The sequence below is a fragment of the Xiphias gladius genome, chromosome 4 (assembly GCF_016859285.1).
Source record: "Xiphias gladius isolate SHS-SW01 ecotype Sanya breed wild chromosome 4, ASM1685928v1, whole genome shotgun sequence".
NCBI lineage: Eukaryota > Metazoa > Chordata > Actinopteri > Istiophoriformes > Xiphiidae > Xiphias > Xiphias gladius.
The window spans coordinates 3,866,954-3,890,338 of record NC_053403.1 but is presented as its reverse complement, the minus strand read 5'-3'; the positions used below and the strand labels follow the sequence as shown (position 1 = coordinate 3,890,338).

At 43.0% G+C, this 23,385-nt stretch overlaps 2 protein-coding genes across 6 annotated transcripts; both read right to left on the bottom strand.

Moving 5' to 3' along the window:
- Positions 1-159: 159 nt before the first annotated feature.
- uts1 (urotensin 1) lies at positions 160-2,546 on the bottom strand. The gene has a single exon (XM_040125532.1). The coding sequence runs from the start codon at positions 1,834-1,836 to the stop codon at positions 1,414-1,416; it is 423 nt and encodes a 140-aa protein (XP_039981466.1). The 5' UTR covers positions 1,837-2,546; the 3' UTR covers positions 160-1,413.
- A 1,170-nt stretch (positions 2,547-3,716) lies between these two features.
- On the bottom strand, positions 3,717-23,205 carry mpv17 (mitochondrial inner membrane protein MPV17). Of its 5 annotated transcripts, none has more exons than XM_040126094.1 (9): positions 23,096-23,205; positions 22,536-22,608; positions 21,452-21,532; positions 17,718-17,833; positions 16,453-16,545; positions 13,963-14,058; positions 6,250-6,282; positions 6,037-6,089; positions 3,717-5,634 (listed from the first exon to the last, which is right to left on the bottom strand). In XM_040126094.1, exons 3-9 carry the CDS (start codon positions 21,522-21,524, stop codon positions 5,565-5,567), a joined length of 534 nt encoding a protein of 177 aa, XP_039982028.1. In that variant the 5' UTR covers positions 21,525-21,532; positions 22,536-22,608; positions 23,096-23,205; the 3' UTR covers positions 3,717-5,564. The 5 variants fall into 5 exon arrangements, with proteins under 5 accessions (XP_039982028.1, XP_039982027.1, XP_039982025.1 ...); XM_040126093.1 differs by having other exon boundaries at positions 22,540-22,608; positions 23,096-23,198; XM_040126091.1 differs by having other exon boundaries at positions 22,552-22,608; positions 23,096-23,198.
- Positions 23,206-23,385: the final 180 nt, after the last annotated feature.

Here is a 23,385-nt window from a genome sequence, read left to right as displayed (position 1 = left end):
AAAAGTTGTACTTTATAATCGATTAATCCACAGTTATAAGATAATCAAAAGCAACGATTTTTACTTCAAACTTTTTTATTACAAAATATAAATGGCAAAAAAAAGCTGTTTTTTTTTTTTCTTTTTTCCATTTGCTAAAACAAAGACAATGTGATCAGTGTCAGACGTTAATGTTTTCAGTAAAATAAAGCTTTTTTTGTGTAGGTTAGCATGCTACAGTTGATACAGTACAGGTGATAGTGCTCCCACTCAAAGCAAAGGACAGAAAGAGGACAAGGGGAAGGTGAGAGCTGATGGTGTATGACCAAGGAGCGAAAACAAAAGGGTTCTTTGTCTTTCCTTCTCTTTTACAAACTAATTCAGTCCATCTATCACGTTTGACCGAGTGGATTTAAAAGAGAGAGAACTGAAGTGGAGTGACAAAGGGGGGGGTGGTTGAATACTGGAGTCTCCTGGCATCAGATCTTGGGCTAACGGTGGCCGGAGTCACCACTTAAACTGACCGTGTGCCTTTGTCATTCTTAACAAAAGTGGCTTTTTGTAGTTCTCCTCAGTAGCAGGGACGTAGCTTTAAGCTTGAAACACATCGAGAAAAAGGCTTCCGGAGAAGTTTTCTGCAGCTCAGCGCGCACATGATTTTAGCAGAACCTTTGCGCTGGACCAGACTCTTGAGCAGTCTGCCAAAACTAAATCAGAGGCTGCCTGGTTGGGTTGTAGTCTGACTCTGTGCTGAATTATTGTGAGATTTGTTCATGTACATTCATAGGATCAGTCTGATGTAGGTTCACTAAAGAGTGACAAAGCAACTTCCATTTTAGTGTTTGGTTACCTTCATGTAATCATGCATTAAAGGTCATCGACACATCAGTAAAAATGTGTCCGAGCAAAACTGTCCATTTTGGGATACTGTGGGGAAACTGGTTCTAATACCTCGGAAGGCTGCTGCGCAGCACCAGTTAAGCAATGTGGTGGTTACAGGATCCATAATGTACCTGTCGTTATTCAGAATGATCACGACCCCCAATTAAAATCTGCTTTACAGGCAACGTCAACACTAGGGTCACCCAGTCTGCTGGAGGAGAAACAGGATCCGTCCAACCGTCCAACGTGAAAATGACATTTGGTGTGAAATCCAGTGACGCCGGACAGTTTCCTTCTGTCCAACAACGGAAGGTCGAGGGGGATGAGGGGGGTCTTAGTCCGTTTCCGTCCTTTCCAACAAAGTCTTTAGCTGATACCTAAGGGTTTACATTTTACTCGCGGATGCAGCGGTGCGTAATTTGGCACCGTATGTGCGTAAAATGATAGAGGAAGGCAGGCGCACAAACAAACAACTAAAGTCAGAGGTCTTGAATACTGAGACAGCGTTTGGGCTGCATTAATGAGACATTTGAAAAAGACAAAAATAGAGCTTTACTTCCCGACCTCGTCGAGCACTTTGCGGTTGAGCTGAGCCTGCTCCCTCTGGCTCTCCATCTTGGCCATCTGGATCATATTCCTCAGCAGGTGGAAGGTCAGGTCGATGGACAGCGGCGGCTCTTCGCTCCGCTTCAGCAGCTGCGCCGCCTCATCCTCGCTCTCCTCCTCCGCCGGCAGCAGGCGGAGACGGTCCGGCCCCCCCCTCTGGAGAAACCTCAGGATGCCGTCGCCCAGCAGATATGAGGCGGTGCTGTCCCCGGCGGCCGCCCTGAGGAGCACTTCGTCCAGTTGCTGCGTCTGGAGGCGGCCGCTGCCTCCCAGCCGGCCGGGGAGGGTGCGCGGTCGGCCGGCGGCGGGGCGGAGGTGCGATGAGAGGAGGACCGAGGAGAGGAGCAGGAGCAGGGGGACTGGCTTCATGTCCTGCAACCAGCGGAATTCGTTAAGATGAAAATCAGGCTGTTCATTTCAATCATCAGTGAAATGTAGTGGACGATCATCAAACTGACATGAAACACTTTTCAAACTGATGTAAATATCTGTAGTAAAGTTATGCTTTTCCTATTATGCAGGAATAAACCCAGTCAAAAATAAAGAGAGTGATGAGATTTTCCTAACAACTGTGGTTTTTTAACCAAACTCCCTGTTTTCTTATCACACGGGCAACTTCAGCTTGAGGAGACTTTGCTGCAGGAAAGACGAGAACTTCTGAGAAGATTAAAACTAAAGCACAAAAACGAACCGCGGCATCTGTACTAGCTCAGTTTCATTCGATCCACATCTGGAAACAAGAGGAATTCGGGCTACATTTATCATCTAAAAGCCCTAAGATGAGGAGGAGGAGGAGGAGGATTGCCCCCCTTCAACTCACATGTTCGCACTTGCAGACATTTTAACGAGACGTGAATAAAGTGCGGCAACTCACTGGATTCCCTCCGGATGCTGCGGCTGAACTCGGTGGACGGCCGCTGAGATTTCAGGTCGGAGCCGAGTCGGAATGAAAAACTCCCTGTGAGCGGCGACGGGGAGAGGACGGAGGGTTTTATACGTCCAGCCAAGTCGTTTGACGTCAATGCAAGCACAGAGACCGGCTTGGCAAAGTGGACAACTGTCGAGACGCAAAGGCAACACTGTCCCCGTCGGGGGGGGGGGGGGGCTGCGATGGACAGAAAATAAACGTTTTTTTTTCCCTGGTTTATTTCCCATCCATCCATCCGAGTCGGGTCGTGAAGGGGGATGAGGGACCTCCCAGGTGGACAGACGGAGGACACAGTCTCTGAGGTCGGGGACTCCCTGAGAAGGCTCCAGGGGTTCCTGGAGGGGTGATCAACGACGGGCTATGGGGCCTAACGCGCCGCCGTGTATTGCAGCCCTCCTCTTACACCATCACGGGTGTGTTCTTCCATTTGCTTTGCTTCCGGCCCTGGAGACTGGAGCGTGTTGCTCATCAGAGAGAGAGAGAGAGAGAAGTTTTACTCGGGTCGGGGACGAGTGGGCGACGCCGGGAGCTGTCCGTGGTGCCGAAGCTGCAGCTCGAGCGCCTGAAACTAGTGGTCGGACACGTCTCACACACTCAGACACACACACACACACGTGTCGCTAATCTGTGCTTTTCTCTAGTAAATTCAGCAAATCATTTCACTGCTTCAGTTTCACGGGGACACCCTGAACTGCAGTTCCCCTTTAGGTCGAGGACTCAGGGAAACACGCTCCCACTGACATGCAGGTAGCGACCTCTTTCAAAGAGAAACTACCACTTACTGTGCATCCACACACTTAATGACTCTTGTTTCAAATCAAGACCATTGTGTTTCTTTCAGTGCAAACTAAAAAAAATACAGCATTTAGTGTCCAGCGATGGCCTGACCGGTTTCCCCCCGACATGACTACAGCTCGGGGGGGGGCTGGACGCTTTGAACACGGACATCGGCTCCATCACGCTTCGTGTGCAGGTGAGTGCGCTCACGAGCCAATGGAGTGTATCCTCGCCTGATCACCTTGGCCTTTACTGAGGAACGCAGCTCCAGCTGGGGGGGGGGGGCTATTAGGCGGATGGATTCAGTGGATTCGTCAGACGTTGCCGGTCTGTCTCTCTGTGTGTGTGTTTATGTGTGTGTGGGGGAATGTGTGCAGTTAATTTGGTTGACAGCCCAGCCCAGCACCTCTCTCCAAACAAACCCCGCCCGTCCAAAGCCAGGTCGGCTCCAAAAGTTACCGAGGTCAAACACGCCATTGACACCAACTCATGTGGAAATGTATTAGTCTATATACACACACACACACACACACACACACACATGCACACGAGAGATTGTCTTTATTAAAAATGTGCACATTGAGGTTATAAAGCTTACGCGTACATCGGACAATGAAGGAACAGCCACACTTCAACAGGGACACCACAGAGTCCTGGACCTGTTCTGTTGTTGGGTGGTGAGGTTGGAGCAGCTACAGTGCAGCTTGACACGATGATTCAAAAACCCTGAGCGTTGAAGGAGCAGTTCCGACATTTTGGGAAATGCATTTTCTCACTTGCCAGCAGTTTAGATAAGACCGGTAAGGTTTAACGGGGGTTACAGACAATTTCTAGGCAGAGAAATGTTCCCATTTTATTTTTTTTAAACATTTCTGATCAAGAGCCGGTCTGGCACACCACTCCCTGTAAAACCACAGTTATTTGTCTTTACAGCTTTTGAACATATGAAACAAGATGTAGCGTGTTCATTAGTGACCTTTAAAAAGGTGTTCGTAGGCAGATTTTGTTGCCTTCTTTGGGCAGAGCCAGGCTAGCTGTTTCCAGCCTTGATGCTAAGCTAAGCCCATGCTGCTGGCTGTAGCCTAATATTAATTATTTCCAAAAATGTTGGGACTCTTTCCTTCAACATCGGGTTTTGCTGTCACCACTTCTGCATCACAGAACAAGGGGCTTCTGTCCACGGCCATGATTTTTTTTTTTCTTTTTACTGTCCGGTTATGCTAAGCACTTCACCCGCGGAAGCCTCCAAAGACCAGAATGCCTTGCAACCTGATGGACGGCGGCAATGAAGGCGATTCCCATGGTAACAAGCGATCGAGTCATTAAAGCAACTCGAGTTGGGTGAATGGTCACGGAGTCGGTCGAATGAGGGTCAAAACACTGTGGATTAGAAATGTGAAACTATGCCCAACACAGTTTTGAAATTACGCTGAATGATGGACTTTGGCTGACGCGAGGCGTTCACGCTTCCTGGGTTTTTCAGGCACTTCAGTAATGCTAAGCGTCAAATCCGATTTATCCGAGCTGTTCAGAAAAATCTGAGTTTCCCGAGGGTAACAGAGGCTCGAATGCCGGCGTGAACGCTGCCTCAGGTGTCGGAAACTCGTAATTAGGATGTGATACGACCGGAACGCGGCCTGAGACTTGGTATCACTCGGGGAAAGATTGTTGTTGTTGTTGTTGCCTGGTCACCTTATGTACATTCATAACAGAAATCCAAAAACTGTGGCCTGCCCTTTCCTGAGGGATGCTAGAGAGGCATTTTGGGAAATGGAGGAAAACAGTAACCAAAGTAAAAGTACACAGATGATTCTGGAGGCAGAGAAAGTGGGTAAACAAAATACGTAAATTGCACTACGTTATTAGACGTTCCTGGACAAACCGAAAGTCAACCATTAAAAGAGACGGATAAGGGGAGACTTTCCTTCAGCATTAAACAAATATTGGTACCGTTAACATGTTACCAGTGATCCTCTAACACAATTACTTCAAGTGATTAACAATAGATTAAAGGATTAGAAGTTTCCTTTCAACCAGTAGTTGTTTATGTATGAGTGTGTGTGTGTGTGTGTGGCTACACTGCGGTACCAGTGACAAATACAATTTCCATAAATGACAAACTTTCACAGACATTTCTTCAAATTTCTTTCAAATGCAAGTTTGACTCTCGGGTGTGAATTTGTCACTCAGAGTAGACAAGCGCTTTCTCCCGACCTTCATCGGTGAGATTCAGTCACAGTTTTACACGTGGGAGAAATCAGAAGACTGAAGTAGCCGAAGGTAAGGTCGACCAGACACACACACACACACACACACACACACACAAAATGCCTGTAAAATCATCATCATCATCAGCAGCAGCAACAAAACAGGCCAGACTTGTGATCATCCTTCACATCTTGTTGGCCTTCCAGGTCAGGTAGGAGTTCCAGGCGACAGCCACGACCTGGACGACAGCCAACCTGCGAGCAGGAGGAAACTGACCTGTTTATTTTGGGATGCGTTTCACCTGGGAGTCTGACTGAGGGGAGATTAAGGCTTTTACGGGACAACTGTAATTCTAGTTCCCATGAAATTTAACAGTATTTCACAATTGATACATGGTTTAAGTAAACTGGGAGGTTGCGGCTTTCCAGGTGTGGACTAACTTCAGATTTGGAACAAACGTGTATCGAGAAAACTCAACATTTGAAGTCTATAGCTGGCTTTCATATTTAAAATAATTCCCAGCTGCTTATACGAGACCTTTCAATACTTCTCAGGCTATGCATATACCAAATTGAGATCCTCATTCTTTGCGCTGGACACAAACTTTAAAACGTGATCGCTGTGGATTTTTTATGTTAATAAAACAATAAGTTTACCTGTGGTGTAGTGGAATGAAGTAGAAATTGGCGATCTGGACCGGAGGCCAAAGCTGTGAAACACAGGAAAGCAGAAAACATTCAGGGGACAGTTCGATCATATGACACGCAATATGAGGTCTGGTGAAAATGTATTTCAATCAGTAGGTTCATTTAAAACCAAACCAAGAGATATAGATAAATAAAATGGGAAACCATACAGGGAATACTTACGTAGTAATTTGAGATCAGGGCATCTGTGTAGTCCTGTGTACAAAGTAAATAAAGTCATTATACTGGCATCATAATGAGGGCTGACTAAGTCACTAATAATCAGGGGTTATATTCACAAAACATCCCAGAGATAAAGGTTTAGGAGAAACCCCTGATAATACGGAGCTAAAATCTCTGTTCCAAGAGTAAAGTATTTTAACAGCAGAACTAGTTTTCAAGTCTGAGGGAAGTTAAAGGCAGCCCAAAGGACTCCTAAAGACCTGCTCACAATCCCTCAGCTGCTGTGGGTCATGAGCCTCCAAGCCGCAGCATATTTTGAAAAACACTATATTATTAATAATAATAATAAAATAATAATAATGAACGTTTAAAAGCATATTGTTGTGACTTTTGTTCAGAAGCTGTGCTTTTAATGTAGATGGTAGAGTAAAATAACAAATAAATGCATTGTCCAAAAAGCCTCGATACAGACTGTGTCTGCTGATTTGAAATATTAAAGGTACCCTATTGGTGCAGTTTAGGCCCGGTGTCACTGTGGGCTCATACATTGTAACTTCACGGTTGTTGTTCTTTTTTTATAAATATATCTCAGTTATTCTTATTATTTCTGAGGCACACGTGATGTTTGGACGTCATCGGTCACGTGACAATTCTTCATTTTACACAAGCTGCGACACAATGTGATAAAACAGTGACTTCACGGGAGTGAGACAAGCTTCAGTATCGTCTAATAAAAAGGCAGGTTCATTTGTGCAGTCTCTCTCCTTCCAACAACAAGGCAATTTAAAGTGCTTTAAATGAGACATAAAAGGCATAAAAAAACACCAACACACAAGTCAAGTATATAAAAAGACACAAATAGGATTTAAAAAGAGGAAAACAATGTGTGAATACAGCCCCAGGACTCCCAGTCTCTTGGACATGTGTCTACACAGTAGAAAACAGTGCAAAACATACAATAGTGCTGTGCTGCCACGCTGCTTGAAAACTGAGGCTCTAAAATGCAAAACGCATCTTGCTTCAGTTCTGAAGAACGAAAGTGGATAAGGTTTTAAAAAAAAAATTTTAAAAAAAATTCCTCCTTTTCTGCACATTAAAGTGAAATCTGACCTTCACTGTGACAATACTCTACTGTCGAGTGTCTTATTAGACGTGATGGGCAGACACGTGGCTGGGTTTTTCGAAGGCTGATACCAACATGTTCTGTCGGATGTTGCTGAAGAGAGTTTGTTTCGATACTGAACATCTGTGAGGAAAAACTTCCGGGCCTCCCACTCAGGCGCGAGGGCTCGGCCCTGCCGCCAACACTGTCCTGTCCTGTCCTGTCCTGTCCTGTCCTGTCCAGTCCATCGCAGGACAGTTTGAACCTGCCCGCGGGGGATGAAGTGAGAAATGACGATGAGGCGAAACTCCAGTTGGTGGGGAGTTTCATTCCAAAACAATACAGGACGGAAATGGAGTTAGAAAGCCAAAGATCTCAGCAGTTGGCCAAGTCATTGTAGAGTAATTAGTAATGGATAGAGTATATATATATATATATATATATATTTTTTTTTACATAATTAGATAAAAACAAAATCAAACATGGCTAAATGTTCTAAATTTCAGTGTGCGGTCCGGACAAAACCTTCTCTGGAGTGTTACCTGGCTGATAGTGTGCAGCTTAGTGGTTGATAAGGCTTTGCAAAGTGGTTACCACCTACTCTCCTGATGTTTGGGGAGGTCGCTGTGGCCTTTCATCAGTGATGCCTTGTGGTTGCTGTGGTGGTCCTGGATGTTGGTCCGGAAGTGGCCTAATGGCTCTCAGGCTGCGTCCGGGTGGTTGACGAGGGGCTGCTAGTGTGTTCTGCCTGAAGTGGCTCTTCACACAGAGTTATCAGAATTTGATCCGTTAGCTCCAATAGAATTTGGGTAACTCTTAATTTGAAACTCAGGGGGTATGTTCAGTTTAGGACTGAATCCTTAATAAATCAAATGAAAGTTTGTCATGGTTCTAAACTATCACTTATACCTGAATCACAGCCAACATGGTTTTTAACATTTACGCCTCAGCAAGGCAACAGCAACAACGCTTTTTGAAATGAACATCCACACAAAAGATCTACATGCTATCTCGCACAAATTGGCTACCGCACACCGGTACTGGAAGCTGTATTTAGTTTTATGTGCCACGTAATAATAAAAATAAATAGAAAAATGTGACTTATAAAGTGACAAACAGCCAGTGGTCTGGTTCCTGTCACAGAAAAGGCAGACAACGGCGACTGCTGCTGGGGTTTGAACTAGACTGGGACCCGAGACTTTGTCTTTCTGTCTACTCGGTGACGGTAACAGTAACGGTACCTTTTCACATGGAGAAAAAGGTTTGTTGAGTTTCACGCCTTTGTCGGCGCAGGTCGCCGCATGTGTTGCAACAGACATCGCTCTCCTGGTTGTGCAGCTTTAGAAATCCCAACCGCTTCCAAATCACTGATGCTCTGTGATATGTCTTCGCCACAATTTCCTGTTCTTGAACTAACTCATTTTCAATCACTGCTACTTTTCTCTGTCCGGGGGGGGGTCACATGCTGTCCCACCTCGTCCGAAATCAAAAGTGTTGACAGCTGTTTGGAAAGGCCACGCTCGCCCCAGAGGTGACAAGTTGGCCGTCACAGAGCGGCGGGCAAGACGCAGAGTCTTGCCCGAGTGGGGACTGCTACAAACACTCTTTTGGACAGTCCCTCCTCAAAGGCAAAGGTGACAGAACTACTCGTGTGATCGTCAGTTTCTGGACGTTTCTACCTTCTAGGCACAGACGATGAGATGAAAATGAAAAACTAAAGTATGTAATCATGTTTTAGAAACAGTGTGTAACTCAAAATATGATATCGGTAATGGGTCCTTGGTGGTGGGAGACCCTGGTGAATATAAAACATTTACACACACACGCACGCACACAATCTTACCACACAAATTCCCTGTCTCATCTACTTAAAAAGGTCACCTCAACATGTCTCCACATATAAAAACAACAAGCCAATGTTCCCGTTACAATCTTTTTCCTGGTTGATTTTTTTTTTTTTTTTATTTTACATAATTAGATAAAAACAAAATCAAACATGGCTAAATGTTCTAAATTTCAGTGTGCGGTCCGGACAAAACCTTCTCTGGAGTGTTACCTGGCTGATAGTGTGCAGCTTAGTGGTTGATAAGGCTTTGCAAAGTGGTTACCACCTACTCTCCTGATGTTTGGGGAGGTCGCTGTGGCCTTTCATCAGTGATGCCTTGTGGTTGCTGTGGTGGTCCTGGATGTTGGTCCGGAAGTGGCCTAATGGCTCTCAGGCTGCGTCCGGGTGGTTGACGAGGGGCTGCTAGTGTGTTCTGCCTGAAGTGGCTCTTCACACAGAGTTATCAGAATTTGATCCATTGGTTCCAACAGAATTTGGGTAACTCTTAATTTGAAACTCAGGGGGTATGTTCAGTTTAGGACTGAATCCTTAATAAATCAAATGAAAGTTTGTCATGGTTCTAAACTATCACTTATACCTGAATCACAGCCAACATGGTTTTTAACATTTACGCCTCAGCAAGGCAACAGCAACAACGCTTTTTGAAATGAACATCCACACAAAAGATCTACATGCTATCTCGCACAAATTGGCTACCGCACACCGGTACTGGAAGCTGTATTTAGTTTTATGTGCCACGTAATAATAAAAATAAATAGAAAAATGTGACTTATAAAGTGACAAACAGCCAATGGTCTGGTTCCTATCACAGAAAAGGCAGACAGCGGCGACTGCTGCTGGGGTTTGAACTAGACTGGGACCCAAGACTATTTTTCTGTCTACTCGGTGACGGTAACAGTAACGTTACCTTTTCACATGGAGAAAAAGGTTTGTTGAGTTTCACGCCTTTGTCGGCGCAGGTCGCCGCATGTGTTGCAACAGACATCGCTCTCCTGGTTGTGCAGCTTTAGAAATCCCAACCGCTTCCAAATCACTGATGCTCTGTGATATGTCTTCGCCACAATTTCCCGTTCTTGCACTAACTCATAATTTTCAATCACTGCTACTTTTCTCTGTCCGGGGGGGGGTCACATGCTGTCCCACCTCGTCCGAAATCAAAAGTGTTGACAGCTGTTTGGAAAGGCCACGCTCGCCCCAGAGGTGACAGGTTGGCCGTCACAGAGCGGCGGGCAATACGCAGAGTCTTGCCCGAGTGGGGACTGCTACAAACACTCTTTTGGACAGTCCCTCCTCGAAGGCAAAGGTGACAGAACTACTCGTGTGATCGTCAGTTTCTGGACGTTTCTACCTTCTAGGGCACAGACGTATGAGATGAAAATGAAAAACTAAAGTATGTAATCATGTTTTAGAAACAGTGTGTAACTCAAAATATGATATCGGTAATGGGTCCTTGGTGGTGGGAGACCCTGGTGAATATAAAACATTTATACACACACGCACGCACACAATCTTACCACACAAATTCCCTGTCTCATCTACTTAAAAAGGTCACCTCAACATGTCTCCACATATAAAAACAACAAGCCAATGTTCCCTTTACAATCTTTTTCCTGGTTGATTTTTTTTTAAGTCAGGATGAAGCTGTTTTCTAATTATGGCCAAACAAGCTACTTTGCCACCTGAGGTGAAATGACCCACCGCTGATCACTGCGTCAGAGGCACGTCAAAAATCCCTCCTCCCACGCTCTGGAGAAAAACGGGACCTTTCACAGTTAGTATACAATAAACTAACTATTATATAAGGATAGTACCAATAAACATGTATAATTAATTGCACTTCAGTGTGTTATACTAACAGAAAATGATACAAGACGTGACAATGGATGTCCATTATACTGATTTTGGAAAACTGCTGCCAGTTAAATTTAACCATAAGGAGGTTACATTTTTTTGTTTGAATGATTTATTTTATCTTTTCCTACAGCTCTCCCACCATCATCTGCAATTTATTTTAATCATTTCATTTCCCTTGTGGGAGCAAAGCAGGGTCCCGACATCACGGTGCACCCTGAGCTGGTGTTGAGTACGTAGTGTGTTCCGCGGCTCCAACTAACCCATTTATTTTCTCGATTAACCGACGAATTGTGGAACTGAATTCCCATCACATTTTCGTGGTAAATGTCATCAAATTTTTCCGTCCAACCGTCCAAACCTAAAGACATTCAGACAAAGAAAAGTAGCGAATCTTAGGTCGGGGATGTTTGGCTTTTTTTGCCTGGAAAATTACTTAAAAATGAAAATGACCTAAACGATTAATCGCAGTCGCCAACAATTTCTCTGTTGATCAACTACATGGACCAATCGTTGTGGCTTTCGTGTGGGGAAAACACGATCGAGGTAAGTATACTCGGATGTACACTAAACTTTGATTTTTGAGTGTGCTGTTAAATGGGCAGAATGGTCCCAACCTGCAACGCTCAAAAGGCAGTGAGCAAAAACCAAAACCAAACAAACAAACAAAAAATCTGTTAAAAAACATTTTGCTTTCTCTTTCGTGAAGTCTGATCTGTCATTCAGACGAGTCTGTAGCCCGTTCTGCTTCCTATGAGTACAGAGCTGGGACACTGGTGGATGAGTCCATCCTCATAAACAAACAAAATTTTGCACAGATAATAAAATGTTTGCGTGAACTTGACCGTGTACTGCAACATTTCCTGGTTCGAGTCCGACCAGTGATCTTGATGCGTGTTACTCTCCCAATCTCTCTCCCCCCTTCACTTATTGTCATTTCAGCTACTGTTGAGACTCAAACAAAGGCAAAAAATGCTGAAAAAAATACTTTGAAGATTTATCAAGACAATTCTTAATGCACACTGACGTCTTTGAGAATACTTCATTTTATCACTTTTGCAGTGCGAGCTGCACGCGAAACTGGGACGGAGTTCAAGACTTGCCGGGACAGTTCAAGTAGGTAGAGAGGCGAAACTCCGTCCGACTTTTAACAGTCGGAGCGGCTGTTTGGTCGGTGGCTCCATTAATTTTCATGTCACATTTCCGCGGTGCCAGACCTTGTTGTAATGAGCGCACTTGTCATTTATTTTCTGTCCTTTCTGACATTTACCAGGTTGGCCTTTCAGGCCCGCACCTGCTTTTGTAAATAATTGATGATGATCAGCGGCACGTTGGGTAAGCAAGGCGGTGACGGAGGTTTGAGCAGCTGGCACAAGATGACAGTTAGCTCTGACCTGGCATACAAATACACACACACACACACACACACACACACACACACACACACACACACACAGGTATGAGTCACTCTGGCTATTTCCACAGCCCCTCCACCCCACCCCCACCCTCTCTCGTCTCTTCCCCCATCACAGGAAATAGTTTCTAATAATAAAGAGAGGTGAGTTTTGGAGGTCAGATACTTTACCTACAATGAAAACCAAACCCCCTTCTCTGTGTACTCTCATTTACCTGTGATGTGTTCGCACGGAAAACATATCGCTCTTTTGCTGGAGAACTGACCCGAGTCCAAAGTCGGTTATTGTCACATCTCAAGTCTAAATACAGAATACCAGGTTAAGTGAAACCAGAAAAAAAATAAAAGCCCGGTACCGACTAAATGTCTGAAAACAGAAAAAGTTTTTCACGCATGTGGATACTGCATCTGAAAAATGCAGCAACCGCCACAAGGCAGGGAGAGGAGAGGTGAATGCAACTAGAATGTAAGACATTTTTTTACCCCAAGTAGAATGTAATTTAATACATGTTTCACAGCTGTTACGACCACAGCTTGGGAAATTCCAGTGAAAACCACTATGGACATTATTCCATTCAATATTTTACCAAGTGCATGAATTTATTGACGATTATGTCCCATTTTGTGGGTAATTCTCAGCTCTATATGACAATAATTACTAATAACATCATTAATCAATCATTAAACACAACCTGGACCTGGATCAGCAGCAGAAAATGGATGGATAAATGGATGGAAGGATTGGCCAGTTAAAAAAAAAGATTTTACAGCGAGTTAAATTAAATCTAAGACTTTTTAATACCTTCTTTTTTTGGAGGAACTGAAAGTGTTTTTTTTGGTTTTTTTGGTTTTTTAAAGGCTTTTCAAGAATTGTAGATGCCTTGAGATTGGAAACGATTGCTACGGTGGCAGATCACAGCAAAAGTATTTGATAAATATTGGGGTTTTTAGTCTGGAATTTAAAAAAAAAGAAAAAGGTATTGTTCTATTTTATTGTTCTTAATTTAATTTATTAATTTTAACTTATAGTAATTTTCATTTGTGTTTACTGTCCATACTCATATCTGTGCGGCTCTAGGCTCTAGTGTATTCTCTGTGTCCTGCTTTTAATGCAACTTTCATTAATAAAAAAAATGTGCTGAGGACAGATCCGGTCACACGCTGAACCTCTGCCTCAAGTGGAGATAGTTTTGACCCACGGTCAGAGTTTTTCAGGTTTGACTAGCCCTCGTCACTCGTTAAATTTTCCACGTAGGAAAGCAATAAAAAAATCGAGCTAGACTACTTCTTGTTTCATTCACAGTTTAGGGAGACTGGAACCCTTCCTAACATGCACTGGTGGAAGGAAAGGACACACCCTGGAGCAGCTGCAGGTTGACATATACTGTCTATAGGCAGACAATGGGAGGAAAACAGCATAAACTTGTGAAAGAAGAGAATAGGAATCATCCCTACAACCATTTTGGACACTGACGTGGTATTAAATTGAAATCAAATTACCCTCTTGAGCTTGGTGACGTTTTCCTCCACCGTCAGTCCGTTCACTGCACCGGAGATACAGAGGAAGGCTCCCAAGAAGCACGGCGCGAAACACAACTATAAAGACACACACAAGTAAGAAAAAGATCAGGAACCCCAGCAAAAGGAATGAAACGATGAAAAACAAGGGATAATCGCATTGGTGGTAGTTAAGTACTGGTCCATTAATTAACTTGAGGGCCACACAGTATGTTTTAGCTGGTGATTAAATGTGCACGTGAGCATTATAGCATGCTAACTACAGTATGTCATTTACCCGGGTTTGTGCACCATTGGCAGAGAAGCACCGCTGGTTTTAATACCATTTAAAAAGTTTCAAAGGTTAAAATGTTTGTAGTAATTTGTGTCATTATGGTTTCAGATAAAGAAAAAAGAGGATACAAGACCACTGGTTTCAGTTGACAAGCATGAGAGCACGGCTGAATTTATTATGGATTTAAGACTTAACTTTTTTTAAAATTTGGTTGAGTAAAAAAATAAAAAAAAATAATAAAAAAATTAAATAATGCATGAACTCATTTTAGATTATGATGAAGATATTGGTCTTTAAAGCATCTTTAACTGAGTTAATATATATAAAGTTATAATAAGTTGTGAATAACATATGGCCTGATCTTATTCATGTGGTAAACATGTTGCCAATCTTATAGTTTGTTTGTCTTTAGGATTACACCTATTTTGTTTTTGGTTTGTGAGTATGTCAAAACTGCTTTTTAAAAAGACAGAATAAAATCTTATGAAAGAAAAATGTTTATTTTGCTTTACTGATAAGTAGTTATACAGTTTATAACATGTAATATTCTTGTGTGCCGAGTGGTTTCTTGTCCGTCCTCAGTGAATCAGGGGTCTAACCGAGGCTAAAGGGAAGATCTGATGCATGAACTGAAGCAGAATGAGGGATAAAAACCCAGACTCAAAAGGAAATCTGAAATCTTCAGGAGGACCCTGGTCTCTGCTCAGGTGTTTACACTGGCGCTACAGTGACGAGACACTGCTCCTCTTGTTACTCGGGTCTGATGCAGGAAGACGCTGCAGCTGCATTCGCCTTAAATCTTTCAAGTCACCAAATGGCACTTCAGTTATTACGTTTACGGACGCAGAGGGAGCAGCGTACAGTCAGGGTGACCACATTACATTATTCAAGCATGGGAGCGAACCTTTTCCTTTCCTATACTTTAAATATTTCATTAGAGGGAGATATAGAAAGCTCTGAAGTCCTTATCCTGTGGTGGTTTTATTTGAACCGGCTTTTGTTCTGCTGTACTGTGCTGTTTCATACAATCAAACACCAGAGGGCAGAGAGTCAAACTGCTGCTTCTTTAGTTTTTACATGTTATGATGAATATTTTTTCCACAAGAAAGCTGCTTTTAGAGTTCACCGTTAATGCACTTGGTGATAAAATTGTTTGCTCACTATTAGTGAGCTTTGAAACCAAATTTCTTTCTCTGTTTTAAGGTTGGAAGAAATGATTATTTTCACTACTGATAAATCTGCTGATTGTTTTCTAACGGTTTAGTCTATAAAATGTCAGAAAACAGCGAAGAGTGTCCATCACAGCTGCCCAGACATCTCCTGCGTAATGTTTTCAAATGTTTCGTCCAAGCAACAGTCCGAAGCCCGAAGATGTTTAATTTGCACTGACGTAAAGCCACTAATTGTCGATTGGGTTTGCTGCTTTTTGTACGTTCTTGTTATTCACTTGTTAATCTCTGTATTTTATTAGTCCCGTTGCCTCATCGTGTTCTTGTTATCTGATCTTAGTGTTTACTAAATACTTGCTCTCTTGCTGTTTTAAGTTGCCGTCAGCACGCACTGGTTTCAGATTCTTAAATGCAAATATTTGCTGCTTTTTCTCAAAGAAAAATAAAAAAATAAAATGAAAAAAATCTGTGTTAATTGTACATAACTCTGTATATATAGAATTATTGTACAGTTACTCCCAACACTCATCTCTCAATCTCCCATTCCCACTGATGGCAGTCATCACCTTGGGGTCTATGAAATTATGATTGGCCTATAAAATGTCAGAAAAGAGTGAAAAATGCCAAAGAATTATTTATTTAGAGTTCACTCTCTCACAGCTCAGCAACTGCTCAGAGAGGGGATCACATTAAGTCTAAGGGAAGGGAGTAAACGGCCGAACCGTACAGCTCCGCTCGTCCTAAGCTCTGGACAGAATTAGAGTTTCCTCCTGCCGGCACGACAAGGAGTCGTCTGTCAGCCTGATAGGAGAAAATTGTGTATCTGGCCGGGACTCATCCACCCAGTCAGCCTCTTCTAATAAGACAGAAATACACACAGACATAAAAACTCACGCACAGCAGAGACTGCATCATTCCGCCGGCTTCCGCTTTGCTAAAAGCGGTTCACTTGATTTCATGTGAGAACAAGAAGCAGTGGAGGCAGAAGAGAGGAGGGACCGTTCAGGGTTTCTTGGATGCATCTCTCACCTGGTCAACCAGCATTTTCTTCATGGCCGCACTTTTAGTTCCCCCAACAACCAGCTTGTCCAAAACTTTGTACCAGCTCCCGATTACTGGACCCTTTGATGTGAAATTAAATACATTAGTTCATCAATTAAAAAGTCATTAACAGCTCTCTCTCTTGTAAATACATTTTTTATAATTGTGTTCCGGTTCCATAAACATTCTAGCCGAGCTTCCAAATAGTCAAATAATGGACTTGGATAGTGAATGAAAACAAAAAATTGAAACTACTGCTGAAAAATTTACAAGTTAATCGTAATACAACATGTTTCATCGCACATGACAAAATCTGGTGGCTTTCAGTGCATTGCTTGGGTCCTTAAACATTTGTACCTTGGCTGCAGAGCACTTGAAGGTGAACTAACAAACTAAACATGCTACGAGTGTGAGGACGAATGACACGTGGTGCGTGAGTTATGAAACGGTTTTGTCTTTCTAGATGAATGAGGTTAAATATAGCTGCCGGTAAACATGTCATTTCAGTGAAACATTGTCGATGGACTCCCGTGTGGGGCCGACGAGCTATTGTCCGGGCAAACATCTATACGTCTTCTCCGCACAACTGAATATGACGAGGAGGCTAATTGGTCGAGCACAAGGCGATTACGGAAATATAAATAAACTTTGCCTTCGTCACAGTGATGTCAAGTGACTGAGAGTGTGCTGCAGTCACAGGACGCGATTGGTGAAATACGTGTTTTCTCTCTCACTCACACACACACACACACACACACACACACACACGTAACATGGAAAAGAATCCACATGCACACGAGAACAGAAATAGAAGTACGTCATGCACAAGCCAAGTGTCTCTCTCTTACAGAGAGCTGCAAACATGGATTTTGATGCCTCCAAGTGTTTGATATAGAGTCCTCACCATGAATCTATTCATTGTGCTTTTTATTTTCCTTCTCATATTAAATAATTGAACAGGCAGCATTCAATGCACATATTTTACATATATCAATATATTAATTTAAAAAAAAAAAAAATCAAATACACCCCATCATTTTACGTGTCTTCAGGTTAGAGTTCTTTGTTTTTTTTGCTGGATCCTTTCATTTCATTGTGATGTGAAAACCAACTCACTGACACTGGACAGCTGTTTGAGACAAGTAATACATCGGCCAACAATTCCCAGACACTGTGAATAAACCAGCAGTTTAGTTTTCACAGACTTGTTATCACACAACTTGGCACACTATTTGCAAGGAGAGGACACTTACCACAAACAGGAAACCAATACTCATCATCTTGGCCGTCCGCTGCACGTTGTGTTGAGCCAACCCTCGTCTCTCAATCAGCTGCTGAGATATGACGTCGCCGACACCCACTAAAGACCCTGGGGGAGACAGGTGCTGTGGCTCAGTTCACCGAGCATAACGCTACAGGAAATATTATCCCCGTGGATAACCGATGATAACTAAATTTGTCGGTTGTTTTAATGACTAGTAGCTGTTATGGTGACTTGGCCAAAGAGCTGAAGATGGTGTCAGCAGGCGGGTACCAAAATGGACACAAAGCCACGATCGCTTTAAAATAAATTTCCAAATGAACCCCAATGCAAAGCAATACAACTGAGTGGAAACAGATCCATACGGTCCACCCATTGGGCCTATATCTGGTCTAACTTGTTAAACAGATACAGACATGTCTCATCATATTAAATGAAAATAAGAACAGCTAATTTAGGCAACTTATCAAGTGTGACTGCCGTGCTGGACATAGAGGTAATCATCTCGAAGTAATGCACCAGGCCAGTGTAAACTTCAGTATCGTTTCAGGTGCCCCCCCGTAACTTAGAGTTTAAGACGCAAACCAGGCACCTTTGTTGCGTGCGTCTCTAGTCCCCTTTCAGACACGCTCCCCTATGCATCAGTCTAACGGCAACACAACCTGGCGGTCTAGTACCTGATTAAGCACCCGATCACTTTCACATAAAAGTCACAACATCGATCCTTCCCCCTCATCTCTCAATTGTCCGTAATAAAAGGCATAAAATTGACCCTACACTATTTTAGTAGTTGTATAAACAGTGTTGTGATTTTTATCTCCCCCAAACACCAAACCTTGTCTTTTCTTGTTGCACTTTCCTACAGTTACCGTTACAATGGCGCTGTATTTGAGGCTGCATTAATTGATTTTTGGACCACTGCAGGAGAGCAGCAGAACAACTCCACAACAAAACTGACAACGACACGACCCTGATATATCATCACCTTATAAAGTTGCAAATTATTGACACATTCGGCAGACACAGGTCTCCACCAACTCCAACTGAGGAAAATGTCTGGCTCATCAGCTGCTAAATGTTCCACTTTATCAGAGCTTCTTTGCTGGAAACAGCTGCCTGCTGCTGATGGAAACAGGATTAATGGGAGCGACGAGCGTGAACGATACAGTAAATGTGCTGTGAGAGCAAACCAGTGAACTTAAAAGAGGCTAAAACGCTCTGTAGAGTTAGTGATAATTCTCTCTGGGTTTGTCACCACAAGTGAAACTTTGCCAGTGTGAAAATTCGTGATTAGTGGAACTCAAAATCAACACGACGCACTTAACAAAAACCCCAGCTGTTGACTTAACTTCAGCAGGTAGAAGAAGCACAAAACATAATGTCAACCACCATGGCCCACGTACCACTGTTAAAATTGACAGCAGAGTGTAACAACATAGACCCAGCAGAAAGAGAGGTAACCTCTATTTAAAATGTCATGGTAGAACTAATAAAAGGCAGTTAGGGTGACAAGGTGCACACACCCAGCGACCGACACACACGGCACGCTTGGAGAGCAGAAAATGTCAACTGCACAACAGCAGTAAATACAAGTACTTCCTTTGTCCCTTTGACTCAGATGCCCTGATGGACAGCAAAGCACTAAAGCAGAGGACAGAGGGGACATAAAGCTTGGAAGCTTCAGTCTGTCAATCAATGTCATCTATGTTTCGCTTTATAATGACAAAATTAAAAAAAAAAAAAAAACATCGGTTAAAACCCCTCCAAAAACATACATAAACACGTGAAGTCTTCTGAAAGCTGCATGACAAGATATTTATCTGGTCACGCAGGTCGTGGTCATTTTTCAGTGGACTGATGGGGGAGAGAATTGCAGGGTGGGGTCGGGCAAAAGGTATAATAAATGTATTTTTTTTAAAAAGAGCCACATGTGAATCAAACTTAAGTAACAGCTGTGGTTAAGTCTTTTCAAGAAAGTTTAAATCAAGTCTCAAGTTGTTTTATGGGCAAAGCCAAGTCAAATCCCAACTCTGGGATTCATAGATTTGTTTTATTTCTGAATCTTAGGTCAGCCTTACATCTCATGAAAGTGAAGTGTTTTGAAAATGGTGGCATATAAAAACTCAAAGGCACAAAAAAAAAAAAAGCCTGTAAACTGCTGTCTCGTGACCCATTCTTCTTCTCTTTTAAAAGGTGGGGGAAGACACAGCAGGCTTCAGGTATGTGTTCATTTTTTTTGTGCAGGTAATTTTTACCCAGCACCCGAAAAGCCTTGTGTGTGTTTTACTCAAAATAATAATAATAATAACACAATTTTCTAGGAACTGTTTGTTTTAGTTAACAACCATCTACTTAAAAAAAAACGTGAATGTGAGCTTTATTTTCTTCTATTATTTTTTGCCCTTAATCACCCCTGGCCAGATTCATGCCTCAGAAATACACTGCCTCCATCTAGTGGTGGTTAAACTGTACTACACTGGGCTACTACCACCCACAGGAGACACAAGGTCGGGTCCATGGATTCATGCCGCTGGCACCAGATTCTGACCCTACCATCTGCTGTCTCAGCAGAAATCCAGAGTCATCAGACCAGGCTACGTTTTTCCAGCCTTCAGCTGGCCAGTTTTTAGTAATCCTGTTCCCACTGCAGCCTCAGACTTCTGGTCTTGGCTGGCAGGAGTGGAGCCCGACGTGGTCGTCAGCTGTTGTTGTAGCCAATCTGCCCCAAGGTTGGACGTGTTGTGCATTCTGAGATGCGTCTCTGCTCCCCACAGTTGTGAAGAAAGGTCATCTGAGTTCCAGTAGCTTGTTCTGTCAGCTCCAACCAGTCTGGCCGTCCTCCTCTCCCTGCTCACTGGGTGTTTTTTGTTTTTGGCTCCGTTCTGAGTAAAAACTCTACAGACTGTTGTGTGTGAAACTCCCAGGAGCTCAGCAGCTTCATCAATACTCAGACCAGCCTGTCTGGCACCAACCATCCTGCCATGGTCAAAGTCACTGAGATCTCTTTTCTTTTTTTTTTAACCCCCATTCTGATGTTTAATGTGAACATTAACTGAAGCTCCTGACCTGTATCTGCATGCGTTTATACATTGCACTGCTGCCACAGGATTGGCTGATTGGATAACTGCATAAATAAGCAGGTGTACAGGTGTTTCTAATATAGTGCTTGGTCCGGTATACACACACACACACACACACACACACACACACACACACACACACACACAAACACACACCACCTGTAACATGTTTTTGGGCGTATTGCTGATGAGCTGAAAATGTGGTCACATTAATCGATAGAGCAAAAATCATTAGTTGCAGCCCTGAACAAAAGTCAGTCACAAGTTCAAAAGAATCCGGATATTTTATAAGATGGAAAAAGCAAGCAACTTTTAATTTTGAGAAGAAATATAGTAACTAACACTAACAGACTACAGGCGATTCATTCATTGCCGAGGCCACTTCAAATGCATTCAGATAAAGCCTGATGCAGGTTCCTGCTGTTTTTAAATCAGTCTCTGAGCTGACAGTGATTAGAAACAGACCAAGAGGGGAGGAAAAAAAAAAAAAAAAGTTTGGCCTCTCAGTTCATAGGCCCCTTTTCCCTCAGGTTCACTCAGTAAAAACGGGAGCAAAGTTTGAAAATTTAGGACCCCTGCCCTGCCCCCTCTCAGTCATTTTAACTGTTGGATATATGTAGTGTGCCAGACAAGAGGTGGGTCATACCTGCAGTCACTATCTGCACGCTCCAGGGGTACCTGGTCATCAAGGCCTGGTAGGATCTCCACAGGCCTGCCATTCTCCCTGCTATGAAGGTTTAGAAAAAACAAAAATCAAAACACCGCCACACATAAAATGAACATGAACACCAAATTACATTGTGAAAGCGTGACTTTTCCATTAGTCCGACCCGCCCAACACCGGCAGGCAATGTGACTCAAATTAAGCGACCCTGCTAATAAGTTCCCTCATATTGTCTATCACGGCCCTGATGATTAGTTTAAACTAGTCTGCTTCTCCGGGGCTGAGCTGTAAGTTGTACAATGACTCCTGAGTGGAGGTGACATTTCGGAATATGTCAGTTAAGCCCATAAAACATTACGAAATACTTTTTGACGAATCACACGCTTTACGGCCAAGATTGCAATTAATAGTTCATCATTAAGCAGCAATTTTGAGTGATTTTTTTTTTTTTTTAAACCATTTTTTTCGACATGAACTGCAAGCCAATGCCCTCCCCACTGGATGAAACTTGATGGCGGGCTGATATTATAAAGTTAAACGTTTTATATAACCGCGCCGTTCCCGGTGTATTCTGTCGATGCCGAATTGAAGAGTGACTTCAAATAATCTCCAAAAAGGTATACATTATTTTCTGGCAGGCGCGTAGATTAACAAATGTCCGGGGAAACTTTTAACCGTCGAGTTTTTTCAACGCAGTCCGGCGCGAGGCTCAGTCTCACGCTAGCTAAGCTAACGTTACAAGTATATATAATCTCGGCAGTGCAGACGGCATTGCTTGGTCACTAACGTCACTTAAAATCAAATCGTTCCCGATTAACCACCGACAACTTTTAAGCAACTTGTGACATAAAATAAACCGCAGTGGAGAGTAAAAGTTACAACGCTGAAAATCAGTGTTACCAAACGCATTTGTAAGTTTATGTACAAGAACAGAACTGACATAACTGAGCTAACTGAGCTGTAGTTAAATGTCGACTCATCCCTGTCAACGTGTGTCACTCAACGTGTTTCTTTCGATGTTTATTTATACACAGTAAATAACGATGGATGTGAGTAAAATGCGCACATGCCTGTTAACGAACCTGGCTCCACTGACTGCGCTGCCGGTGATGCATTCACGTCTCCACATCAGCTCCGACCTTTGAGCACAGCAATTAAAGAAAAAAAAAAAAAAAAAAAGTTTCACACTCCATCCAGACACATTCACAGGGATTACTTGAGTAAAAGCAGAGTTTTTGGGGAAGCTCTCGCCCAATTTTAGAGATCAAGAGAAACAATTAAGCCAAATAAATGTTGAACTTGCACCAGAAAAGGCTCAATTTAAGATTAAAAAACAATTACTCCAAGCAAAACTTTTATCCAAAGACCTAAATCACGTCAATCAATCTGCCTGTATCTTAACTTGCACACACACAAAAAAAAGATATTGCACGAACATGTTACTGCTTGATCAGGTAATGTCAATATTTCTTTCCATCATTTATGTACATTTTTCTATTTCACACAAGCAGCACATATAAGCCATCTTTCAGAATGTGTTCACAGTATTTTGACACCGAGAGCCATGGAAAGAAACAAACAGATTGGTCGTGTTTAAATTTTTTTCACGCTGCGTGTTTCACGTACCGCTGCCATTTCCAAAACCATCGGGGATGTGGGGGGCGGGGGTCATAGACACGGCGCCTGAAAGGGCGCCCGTACCCCGGTGACGAAGTCGTTACTTCCTACACAACTAGAAGGCAGCACGAGAACTGCAGTGTGCGTAACGTCCGCTGTAAACAAGAAAGTGTTAAACGTGCTGCCCTCTAGCGCACGGCCGCGATATTAAACAACAAAACCGGTTTTGTGTTGAGATGTTTTTATTCTGTACAAGTGAAGAGGAACTTACAAAAAACAGCTATGAACAGACCGGCGGT